General features: G+C 52.0%; 1 protein-coding gene across 1 annotated transcript; it reads right to left on the reverse strand.

Annotated features, from left to right (window-relative positions):
- Positions 1–2552: 2552 nt before the first annotated feature.
- Positions 2553–11645, reverse strand: Adamts4 (ADAM metallopeptidase with thrombospondin type 1 motif 4). The gene is given in 10 exon segments (XM_005087774.4): positions 2553–3764; positions 4221–4396; positions 5242–5417; positions 5639–5825; positions 5921–6207; positions 7817–7934; positions 7936–7988; positions 8481–8613; positions 9198–9521; positions 10593–11645. Coding segments are annotated over 10 exon segments (2550 nt in total). The 5' UTR covers positions 11262–11645; the 3' UTR covers positions 2553–3337.
- Positions 11646–12576: the final 931 nt, after the last annotated feature.

The following is a 12576-nucleotide window of genomic DNA, read 5'->3' on the forward strand; positions in this document are numbered from 1 at the left end:
TTTTAAAAACAACTTATCACCGGGCTTTGGTGGCGCACGCCTTTAATACCAGCACTCGGGAGGCAGAGGCAGGAGGATCTCTGTGAGTTCGAGACCAGCCTGGACTACCAAGCGAGTTCCAGGACAGCCTCCAAAGCCACAGAGAAACCCTGTCTCGAAAAACCAAAAATAAAATAAAATAAAATAAAATAAAAACAACTTATATGAGAGTGATTTACAAAGTAAATTGCCAAGAACCCTAAGGAAATGTGAGAAGGGCTGTCATAATGACCTATCTTCCAAAGCCCATCCAAGGCTCCTTTTTCCTGAGCCCTCGTGGTGCTTAGGTTCCAGGCTCAATCCCTACAAAGTCCATTTTGCCTTTATCATATAGTCCCTTGTACTGTCCCATTGTTTCACTTTGTGCACATGCAATGTACAAACTCCTCCTCCTTAGGATGCAATGTGAGCTCCTTTTTTTTTTTTTTTTTTTTTTTAGTATTTTACTTATTTATTATGTATACAATCTTCTACCTGCATGCCAGCGGAGGGCACCAGATCTCATTCAAGGTGGTTGTGAGCCACCATGTGGTTGCTGAGAATTGGACTCAGGACCTCTGGAAGACCAGTCAGTGCTCTTAACCACTGAACCATCTCTCCAGCCCACAATGTGAGCTCTTTAAGACACGGTCATATATCATTTGTGTTTTTATTTCTCCTTCACTTGAACAGAGCTCATAGTACTACATTCCATAAACATAGGTCCAGTTTTACCAGCTAGACAAAACAACTGAAGATCACTTTAGTTTCTTCCCACTCTCCTGTCCCTGCCTCCTCCTGCCTGGTTGGTAGGAGTCCACACGACCCACCAGAGAACAAGACCAGCAGTGGGATCAATGCTTGCCAGCTAGAGGAGTGTAGCCAGCCCTTCCCTCACTGCTGCAGTGAGCAGGCCCTGTGCTGGGTGGTGTAAAGCTCTGCCTCATACAGAATGTGATCAGCAAAGCCTAACTCTGTAGCAGACTTTTTTGGACTGCTAGCCCCCAAATCATGACATAGAGATTTACTACTAACTATGAATGCTCTGCCTTAACTTAGGCTAGTTTCTACCTAGCTTTTTTCTTTTTTTGTGTGGGGGGAGGGTTTTCGAGACAGGGTTTCTCTGTATTGTTTTGGAGGCTGTCCTGGAACTCAATAGACCAGGCTGGCCTTGAACTCACAGAGATCCACCTGCCTCTGCCTCCTGAGTGCTGGGATTAAAGGCGTGCGCCACCAACGCCCGGCGACCATTTAGCTTTTTATTAGGTCAATAAGGTGCCACAGGCAAGCAAAGCAAAAAAAAAAAAAAAAAACCATAGCAACATATCTTTTCATAGTTAAACAAATGCAGCATAAACAAGCGCAAAACATCTTTACATAGTTAAACAAATGCAGCACATCTTTACATGGTTAACCTATTATTCTACAACATAGCTCCGCTGAATATAGCACAAACAGCCACAACCTCCGTGGCTGCCCCTCTGCCTCAGAGCCCCTGCTCTGCATCTCAAGTCACAGCTGAAGGTGGCATGGCAGAGAAGATGCCTTCGGTTTGTTCACGGGCCACCGTCATGTCAGGGCCTCCACCCACAGCTCCTTCCCACTTCAACATTCAGTCCCTTCCCCAAACCGAGCAGTTCTGCGTTTGCCACTTAAAACCCTCACCGTTGCCCACCCATCTGCAACACACCCAAGTCTGCCTAGGTTATTCCTCAAGGAAAGGAGGTCCATTTCAACACAGTGCCACTCCTCCGTTCTCCCCCACTGAACAGAAGACCAGATGGCTCTACACTCTTCTTAGATCCTTCTCCATGCCTTTTTTTTTTTTTTGGCTTTGCTTTGCTGTTTATTGCTTACCAGACCACATCCTGTTCCTCTCATTGAATTCCATTCTAACCTCGCATCTTCCAAGAAGTCTGCTGGGTCTACATTGATTGATTCTGGAGTCACTGTCTCAGTCAGTCATCACAAAGGTCACCTCTCATATTACGAATCCTGGAGCACAGAGCAATGCTGTGGGAACGATTACTATTGGCCCCGTTCCACATACTTGTAGTCTAAGGTTATGTGACTTGCCCAACATCACCAGTTAATAAGATGCTGAATCCTAGCTCAAGTTCAGATCCCTCAGCTCCTGGAGTGCCAGGATCCCACTGCAACATCCCTTTTCCACCCCCTCAGCCATCACTCTGACAACCAAGGCCACTCTGGTTTCATCCCAGCATTTGTTTATGTTGAGGGAGTTGGGTTTTCTTGTTTTGTTTTTGTATTTTCATGTTCTTACTGGCTATACTTGCCAAGTGTTTATTGTGTCTGCTTCAGGTGATTATGTGCCTACAGACATGATGGACATGATGGCCTTTTCTGACAATCTCTTCCAGTCTTAACAGAGAGCAAGTACTGCCAACCAAAGGATCTGGCCTGGCCATAAAGATAGGCATGAGGGACACGGATCCTTGTGGACTTTAAGTGCATTGCAGACCCTCCATGGAGGGTGAGTGTGGACAGAACAATGATGACAGTGACACAGTTGCCATTGTTGAGCACCTATTGAGTGTGAGGCATTACGCTAGCTCTTTATTTACATTGTTTAACCCTTACAACAAATTTCTAAGGGAGGTATTATTATTGGCAAACAAGAAAACAAATGCTCAAAGGTGTGGGGCCAAGGTGCAACCCACATTTGTCTGCCCCCAAAGGAGCATATAAATAGCAGACCTCAATATGTATATTTAAAAATATGATAATCCCTCACTCCCTGAAGGCCAATCCTACCTTTGGCTCTCCCTTCCCCAGAAAAAAAAAATCAGGGAGAGGAAAGCAGGGCAGGTTGTACCTCATACATAAACACACACACACACACACACACACACACACACACACACACACACACACGTGTTTGTCACCACCACCCTGGATTTCATAGCTAGGGTGGGGCTATAAGGGGTGAGTTTCCCCAAGACCCTAGTCCCCTTCCCTGGTGCTAAATAAAAGTGAATAAATACTAAATAAATACAACTGGGACCCAGGACCCATCCTGTCTTCCCCTCTCCCTCCTGTGACCTGCAGGGCAGAGGGGGCAGTTTAGATAGGGAACTGTCTCCTAGCCCCTTTCCATTCACCTACACATCACTGCCTCCCAGGGCAGGAAACCAGGGCAGGGCCAGCCTGCAGCTTAGGGCAGAGAGACAGGGCAGGTCTCACCCTCCGCAGCACTTCCCTACTGTGTTTTAGCATGAGGCAGCTGCAGAAGCCCCCTCATTCTCTCAGATGAGTCCGAGGCCCCGGCACCCCCAGCAGGGCAGCCGGGACAGTGAGGTTATTTCCTGCCTGCCCAAGGACGCTTCCGGATGATCTCCAGAATCTGTGCCCGGCGGTGCAGCCAGTCTAGGGGAGGAGGGCGTGGTGTTGAAGGCACTGGCCGTGGAACGAAGAAGCTGTACCGCAGACGTGCATTCTGTGGGTTGCCGGCCACTAGGACTTGCAGCGTCAAGGGCTGGGTCAGCGGGCCATGTCCCGACAGTGTCTCTGAGGCTGCCGTGGCTCCGCTATAGCGCAAGCTGACTGCCCCAGAAAGCACCACATCTGTGGGGGAGGGCATCAGTGTGTATTCACCATTGAGGGCATAGGAACCATCTGGAAGCTTTAGGGCCAGGTAGATGCTCCTGGGGCCTGAACCCCCCTGCTGCCGAACAAGGATGTGGGTGGCCCCGGCAGGGATGGTGACCACATCGCTGTATCCGTATCTGTGAGGAAAAAGTAGATGAAGAACTCAGCATCTCCCGAATCCCTTCAGCTTGCCCTACTGTGTTTGAGTGTGTATGTGTATGAGGGGTCGCCTCTTCAGGCCCATATGAGGTACATGCCCACCTAAGAAGAGAGAGCTACCAGCAAGCGTGCCTTCCCTACTCTTTGGACACTTCCTACTGCTGCTTCTTACTGATGTGTCCTTTCCAGTCCTGGCCTCTTCCGGGCCTGTCCAATTCCTACTCATAGCTCAGAGGTCATCACCCAGGAAGCCTTCCCAGATGCCTTCGAGGCATCCTGGGTCCTCTCTGTTCAGTGTGTGGAGCACAGCACTGTAGCTGTCTCCTGGTCTGTCTTCCGCTTTACCTCAGAAAGAGTTGCCCCACCAGGCACGCATTTAGCCCCAAGACCAGAACAGCCAGGAAGACAGAGGGGAAAAGAACCAGCGAAGGCACCTGAACTTTTTGAAGGAGCCTGACTGCTTGCTGCAGCTAGAACCATTCCCACCGCACACCATGCATTTGTCGAACTTCTTTTTGGAGCCAATGATCCGGTCACAGCCAGCGTGGATACAGCGCCCCTGGACACAGACTGAGGAGCTGTCTGGGGAACAGGGAGTTCCATCTGCCACCTGAGGAGTAGAGGAGGGACATGGCTAAGGGAACTTGCTAAGGCTGCAGGGGTTTGCAAGCTAAACATCTGGAAAGTGATATCAGGAATAAAAGAAATGGGTAAGGAAGGGGATGAGCTTTCACCTATGTGGCGCTGTAATGATGGCAGTGATACAGTCATTTTTCCAGCATTGACTGGGAGTCAGGTGATGGGCAAGATGCTTTGTAAACATAAACCTAGGTCCCACAATTACTGCATGAGGTTTCTAAGGGTGAATTTCTGAGGTTTACAAAGACCACAAACTGAGAAGGCAAACGAACTCTAAACTTAACGGCACAGCCTCCAGACGGACACTAGAGGGCACCAAACCTGTAGGAATTTTCTGTAGCCTACCGGGGAAGGGAGGGAGTCTAAAGCTGGCAGGGCTTTGTTTAGCCTTGAACAGGCCACTCTGTGACACAAAGGGAGTGTCCAGATGTCAGTGACTTCAGGGAAATCTATCCATTGAGGGACTGGCTGTCCAGCAGTCAAGACTTTGACAGAGGACTCCATGGAAAGGAGTCAAGAATCTCCCCCAAAGGCCACACACATGCTTCCGTTCTCACCAAAGGATGGAGGAAAGGGGAGGAATCAGAGCTGCAACAAGTCCCAGCAGCTTCCCAGCCACATATCCAGAGTCGGGCATTTGTCTTCCTAATGCTGGTCACCCATGGGCGGACAGACTGAGTAAATCTGTAGGCTCACATGGCGATATGAACGCCAGCAATGGTCTGGAGGGACTTTTTCTCTTTTTAAATTAGGAATCAGAGGAATCACTGGGAAGTAACTAAGCCCTGACTGGGCCTGAGGGTTTCTGGTCCTCACCCGTGGCTCCAGTACGTAGTAGTAGCCTAGTGCCCGGGCCTGGCAGGTGAGTTTGCACTGGTCTCGAGGGGCTACACCTGTGTAGCGTGGGACCCAGTCCATGGGCCCCGGGAAGCTCTTGAAGAGGTCAGTCCTGTGGTTGTAGGCAGCACACTGCTCCTCGCGGAATGTCAGTGCTGTCGGGATGAAACAGACAGACTGAGCCTCTCTCTCCTCACACTGTCCAACACACCCTTCACCCAGCCTCTCAGAACGTTACACGGATTGCCAGGGACAGTTCCGGAAAGATAAAGGAACTCCCCCCAGCAGCAGAGTCAGCCAGCACCTTCGTTTCACGCTCAAGGAGCAGTCCTTGTCCGCCATCCCTTCCCAGGCTCGCAGCCTTCCCAGCCCTCACCTGAGCCGCTTGGGCAGTTCTCAGTGTTGCAGGAGCGGAAGCGGGTACGGCGACCCTCGCAGTACTTGCCACCATTCCTGGGGACAGGCCGTGTGCAGTCCCGGGAAGAGAACTGGACACCGCCCCCACAAGTCCGAGAGCAGTCACCCCACGGTCCCCAGGAGCCCCAGCCTCCAGCCTGTGGAATCTGCGGGGGCACAGAACGGAGGTGGGATAAGCACGCTCTCCTAGGTTTAGGGCCGTTCTTCCTGTAGGCCTTTTACCCAAGCCCTGAGCTCTCACATTGAACTCCTTGAGCTGATCCACGTGAAGACAGCGGCCGCCCATACAGGCCTGCGTGGGTCCGCAGGGAGTACCATCAGCCCAGGGCGAATGCTTAGTCTGACACATAGCATGACCGTTGAGGTGGCCGGAGCACCAGAGGGCAGCACAGGGTGGTGGCAGCTGTGGACAATGGTGTGAGTCAGGCCCAAAGGTCAGTTGGCACTGGCGGTCAGCATCATAGTCCTTGCCAGGAAAAGTCACTGGCAGATTCAGGGGAGCCTCTGGTTTGTCTAAGAGACAGTGCCCTGAAAGGGGGTTAAGGTACAAGGTTAGCAAGGGCCTGGGGTGGGCACTGAGGATTGCCAACTTAATGCCGGGGCTCCGTAGTGGCTAAGGTACCCTCGGCTACACTGATTAGATGCCTATCATGTGATCTGACTGGTAAATCCCTGATCCACACTATCTCACTAATCACAGTCTGTGAGGTACTGACTATTAGTATGTCTAATTTATCTATTAGCTAACTGCAGACACAGGAAAATGAGTTAAGTTAAGCCACATGTCCGAGAGTAACAAAGAACTCAATCAGCATAGGAGCCAAAAGCACTTCTACCTGACATTTCTCATAATAAGATTTATTATTATGATTTCTAGTATTTAGGCTTTTAAAACTTTCTTTCTTATAGTCACTTACTTAGCTCAGGGGAATGGAGTCTGCACATTCCACAGCACATGTATAAGAGGTCAGAGGACAAATTTCCAGGGGTCATCAGGTCATCAGGGTTGGCAGCAAGTACCTTAACCTGCTAAGCCATCTAGTTGGCTCTATTTGGAGCCTTGGGGACAGAGTTTCACTCTATAGCATTAGATAGCCTGGGACTCATTAGTACATAGCTCAAGCTTGCCTGGAAGTCATGTGACAATCCTTCTGCCTTAGTCTCCCCAATACTAGGATTATAGGCATATGTTGCCATGCCTAGCTCCACTATACATTTTTTTAAAAAATTAGATGTGGTCTCCTTATATAGTCCTGAAATTCACTACATAGACCAGGCTGGCCTCAAACTCACAGAGATCCACCTGCTTCAGAGTGCTGGGATTAATGGCATGTACTATAGAATTCTTGAGAATGCTTCTAACCAGCAACTTTGGGGAGCTGGATAGATGGCTCTACAGTTAAGAGCACTTGGAGAGGTCCAGAGTTCAGTTCCCAGCACCTGCATCAAGTGACTCACAACTTCTCTAACTCCAGGGGATCCAATACCCTTTTCCTGGCCTCCAGGGGCACCTGTAAGCATGTATACACACACACACACACACACACACACACACACACGTAAAATTTTTAAAAAATAGTTGGAAAAAGTTATTTTGCTGTCTTGTACACTTCATCAAATGACAGTGTAATTACATGATTTATAGCCAGTCCATTTCAACATTGAACAATTCTAGCCCTTAAAAGGTCAATTCTTTTTGTCTTGTTTGGTTTTTTGCTTGTTTGTTTGTTTCAAGACAGGGCTTTTCTGTGAAGCCCTGGCTCCTAGAATTCACCCTCCCCCCAGAGATGCTCAAGACCACTCCTCCAGGGTATTTAAACTGCCCCCTAGAGTACAGACTCATGGTTTTTCTCTAACTCAAAGACACCCCCCACCCCCCCACCCCCCCACCCACCCCCCGCCACGAGCCTCTGCCTCCCAGGCACTGGGAAAAAAGGTGCACACCACCTTTATTGTTGTATGGAACCAACATTTGCCTCCCTTACCTGTGCTACTTGTTTTCATAGGAAGTGGGAACCACACCAAGACAGCAGTATTTCTCACCCCATCACATACAACAGAGGCAGAGGAGAATGTTCCAGAAACAAGAGCACAGAAGGAATTAAGTCTTGCTTTGGGGAAGATGTTACCTGCTTACCATAGCCATTGTCCAGGAAGTCAGTGATGAAGCGGGCACTGCATGGGGACCAGGGCTCCTCAGGGTCCACATGAGCCATGACAGGAGCCATGACATGGCGAGAGGAGCCCCCCGTGCCCATTCAGATTGACACATAGCTTGGAGTTATCATGGAGCATGTTGAAGACATGGCCTGTAAGAGAAGAGGTCCTGCTAGTGTCCAAGAGTTCCATCCCGTGTACTCGGGGGTGGGGGTGAGGGAGTCCATCATCACCCTGGCTGCAGCTCTTGGTCAGATCCGCCTCCCCTCCCCCATCTCATTCCCGGATAGTTCTCTGAATGTGTAGTAGCTCTTGTTGCTCTGTCCTCTCCTCTGGAGGAGAGGCCCCTCTGCTTGGTTTCCATTGTAGCTAACGTTCCCAATCCTCAAGCCCCGCCCCCTTACTCTCGCCCCTTCCAAACATGAATATTCATGCGCACGTGCACAGTTCAAAGTAGTTCCCACCTGCTACTTTACTTAATAGAAAAATCTGCGTTTCTCTGCACCCAGCACAGAGAAGGATGTTGACCTTGGACCTACACCTGGGGAGGAGGAGAACACCTCGACTCCCCCATCTGCACTCTGGTGAGCCCCTGGTCTCCTTACAGGATCCTCAGGACCCCTCCCATCCACGTGACTACTTACCCAGCTCGTGAGCAGCAGTGAAGGCGGACTGTAGCCCGTCATCCTCCACAACAGCGCAGCTCCGAGCTGGATCGCACACGGTGCCCACATCAGCCATTCCCAGAGTGTCACAAGTAGAGACCCCACACAGGTCCTGTGGAGAAGGAGCACAGAGGACGCTTCAGGCTGGTGCCCTAGATGCCGAGTACCCAGCATGGTCAGGGCCCAGGTAGCTGTTATGGTGGAAGCGTCACCCCAGTCCATGTACCCAAAGAGTGGAACGTTATGGTGGAGGTTCCACCCGAGTCCCCCTTCCCCAGTTCCCCCCAAACCCTGCTGCATCTCAGAAAGCCCGTCAAATGATGGCCCCTCCCCAGAGATGCTCAAGACCACTCCCACAGGGTATTTAAACTGCCCCCTAGCGTACAGATTCTAGGTCTTTCCAGTCTCCCTTTCCTGACTCCTCTCTGGAGGGCTGGAAGGCCGTTTGGATTTGGGAGCACTGTAACCATTAAACTTGGACTTTCTCTAATTGGGTTTGGTTGGGTGTGACTTGGATTGCTGCATCGGCGGAGAGACTTATTAGGTGTAGAACGTTTTTAATAGCCACCCCACGGCAGTGTGGTTGACACTGGACGAGCGTCACGGCTCTAGGGGCACCCTTCCCATCATGTTTGTGTATCGGCAGGGTTTCTGTATGTCGTGGATCCTTGCATGTGGTGCTGGCTGGGGCCTTACCTGACGGGTGAACAGAATGGCTGTGTCAAAGTGGTTAGGATCTGAGTCCTCAGGGGTGTTGAGGCCCCGCTGCCAGGTGCAGAAGCTGCGTAGGGTCTGGGCTGCACTTGGCCCCACTTGGGGCCCTTCCTGGCCTGACCCCAGGATCACTAGCCGAGTCACCACCAAGCTGACAGGGTTTCGGATGCTTGGGTGCTTAAAGGCCTTGGCTGCCGCTGCCATAACTGTCAACAGGTAGCGCTTTAACCCTGTCCCGTGAAATGCTGCCATCCTGTCATCCGCCACCACCAGCGTCTCCACGAATCTACTCAGAGAAGCAAAGCGCTGGAGAGGGGGAGAAAGAGAGAGAAGGGCGCTGAAACAGCTTCTCAGATACACGAGGATCCCTTCTCCGTTCCCTCGCCTGGGTCCAGAACTCAGCAGAGTCAGCTGGCCCTTCCATACCCCACAGGATTCCTGAAGTGACTGGTTTGGACCCTCCCCCAGCCCCAAATCGCAGGGCTTTTGTGGTAATGTTGAAGAATCAGCTGTTGTTCTGAAAGAGGAGAAGGCTTGCCACGTTTCAGGGCTGAGTGGGCCCCAGAGGTGAAAAGCAGCTGGGACTGCTTCAGGGAGGGGCACTGGGACCGGGGTCCCTGAGGGTGGGGGGTTGTGGGAGCAGAGCTGGAGGGCTGGGCTGTGACAACGACGTGTCTGCCCTGTGTGGTTGAAGGAACAATTCAGTCAGCAGCCAGATCTCAGCGTGGCGGGTGTGGAAGGAGCGTCTGGTCTGGATTAAAGCTAGAGACGGGGTGGGAGAGGAAAAGGGGGAGACCCAGGAGTGGGAGGGAGGGAAGGACGGCGCCTCAGGCAGCCCCGCAGTCAGCCCACAGTGTGGGAAGAGGGTTGACCCAGAGCACGGGATGCCTCTCCTCCGCTGCCTACCCCGGTCCTAGTTTGCAGTTCGCCAGAGCAATTTTAAAGGCAAAGTCAGAAGCCAAAAACCCCAACCCCTCATGCATGCCTCAAACTTCACTCCTCTCGCTGGGGGTGGGGGTAAAAATCACTGGGGCAGAGAAAAAAGCCTAGGCCAACAGGCTGTTAGCAGAGCTTTACTGCTGGGAACTGTGTCAGCAGGAGACTCCATAGCCAGGAAGGGGCGGGGTAGGGAGGGGGAGAGGTCATTCCAGCCCAGAGAATCTGACTTACCTCAGGGAATCCTCAGAGCAAAGCAAATGGCTAAGGCTGGGAGAAGCCAACACTTTCCAAAGTCAGGGTAGTGGACGTAGGAAAGGTAGAGAAGAGAAAAGTGAAAGGCTAAAACTGGAAGCGGGAGGAGAAAGGGTGGATAGGGGTCAGTAGGACAGACGCGGCGGGAGGATGATTCAGGAAAAAAAAAACTCCAGGGCTGCCTACCTTGGTTCTTCGGGGAATGGGGTTGGGGCTCCCAGAAGGAGCCTTGACGTTGCACATGGGACCTTGGCTGCTGGCAGGACTCTTCCGGCGTAAGATGTGAGCCCCTGGTCCTCCAGCAGAGTTAAGGTTGCCTCCCTCCAGAGGCTGGAGGTGGAGTTCAGCGCCCCGGTACTGCAACACCCCCAGTAGGGCTCCCCCGTCCCAGTGCAGAGATGCCACCGACTCCGGATCTCCATTGATGGTGCCAGTCAGGTAGGTACCTGGCTCCGCCCCGCCCAGCATCTCAGGTGCCTTGCCCAAGTACTGCACGGTCAGACCCTCCACCTGCACCCCAGGGTCCTGCTCTAGTTCTAGCAGTAACACCTCCCCAAAGGCTGGCAGTCGGTACAGCAGCCTGGCAGGGGTACCTGAGCCAGGCAAGATGCTCCCATTGAGCTTCTCCGGAAACACGATTTCCTCCTCCCGGGGGAGGGGGCTGGCTGACCAGGCCAAGGGCAGGAGGGAGGCCAGCAGCAGGAGCAGCCACCACTCCAGCCCAGAGAAAGGCACAGTGGGAGGCTGCAAGCGGAGCTGGACTCTTTGCAGCCAGTGCCCAGTCAAGCCCCTCCCGGGATGCAAGCCCATCTGGGACATGGTACCCGTGCTGCAGCTGGGATGGATTGAGGCCATCTGAGGCACCAAATCCTCCACACCCTAACTGTGGAAAGCTCCTCGTTAAAGCCAGAGGGCTCTCAAGACTTGTGCCAAAATCTGAGGCAAAGCTTTGAGAGGGGCTAAGGATGTTCAGAGAAGATGAAGAAAAGTGCCAGGGACCTCTCTCCTGCAAAGCTTCCTCCTCTGCCCTTCTCTCCTGGGTCTCCCTGTCTGTGTCTTCTTCGGCTTCTCTGGCTTCTCCCTCTGCCCAGCTGTGTGACTTTGCCTCAGTGCTGCTCTGCCTCTGCCTCCTTTGGCTGTCTCTTTGTCTCTGTCTCTCCTCGACAGTCTCTTTCCTTTCTGTGTAACAGTGGGTCTCCCCCGGGTTCTCCCCAGCCCTCTCCCCGCCAGCTCTTTTAAGCGTCCAGGGCCTCCCTCTGTGTGTGATTGGCTGATCTGTAAGCCACTCAGTCAGGAGCTCGGGCAGTGGGACTCAGACAGACGGATGGATCATTGCTTACCAACGACCTTAGGTTTTTTTCCCCTTCCTTTCTTTTTTTTTTCTTTCCCTTAAAAAAAAAGAAAAAAAAAAAGAGGGACTTGCCCAGTGAAGGGAATCTGTAGCAGCCAGATGCATTATAGGCAGTGAGCCAAGTTGATGACACATCCTTTTTCCCAAATCCCACCACCAGCAGCCCTCAGCTGTCTCTTTCCCTTTTTGGTGGGACAGAGCCCCAAGGGACGTAGAGACTCGGGAAAAGGGCCTGGACAATGCGCACACACGAGATTCCATCCTGGGAGAATTCATGTCCCTACCGTCCAGCCTGGAACAGTCCCACAGGTGTCACCTCCGCTGCCCTCTGCCCCAGAGGCAGATTTCTAGGGTCAAGCTGTCTGGGTTTAAAAGGAAGTGGGGAACAGGTAAGGAAGTATTGAGAGAGAAGAGAGGATGGGACCAAGAAGAAGAGGCAATAGAGACAGGAAGGCAGGAGACGGCAGTCAGGACCTTTCTGTTGGAATGCTAACAAGAAAGGGACATGACAAAGGAGGCAGGCCAGCCAGGAGGCTGAAACTACTTTTCTTTTTATAGGAAGAAGACTCAGAGTACCCCCTCCCCCCGCTATGCTTTCCTGGGTTACCCTTACTCTATCCAAAGCATAGAACAGCCATTCCACCCTAGGCCTCCTCCTCCTCCCTGACTGCCCATTCCCCTGGCTCAGCTCCCAGTAGCTTTCCCTAGGCCCTTGGCCCTGTTCCTACCTACTCCCAACTACCCCAAACCCTCCCCTTTCCTCAACTCAGCTAGCCCCTCACCTAGACAAGACCTGCTCTCTTGGGAACCCACAATTAC

The sequence above is a fragment of the Mesocricetus auratus genome, unplaced genomic scaffold (assembly GCF_017639785.1).
Source record: "Mesocricetus auratus isolate SY011 unplaced genomic scaffold, BCM_Maur_2.0 Super-Scaffold_100676, whole genome shotgun sequence".
Taxonomy (NCBI): domain Eukaryota; kingdom Metazoa; phylum Chordata; class Mammalia; order Rodentia; family Cricetidae; genus Mesocricetus; species Mesocricetus auratus.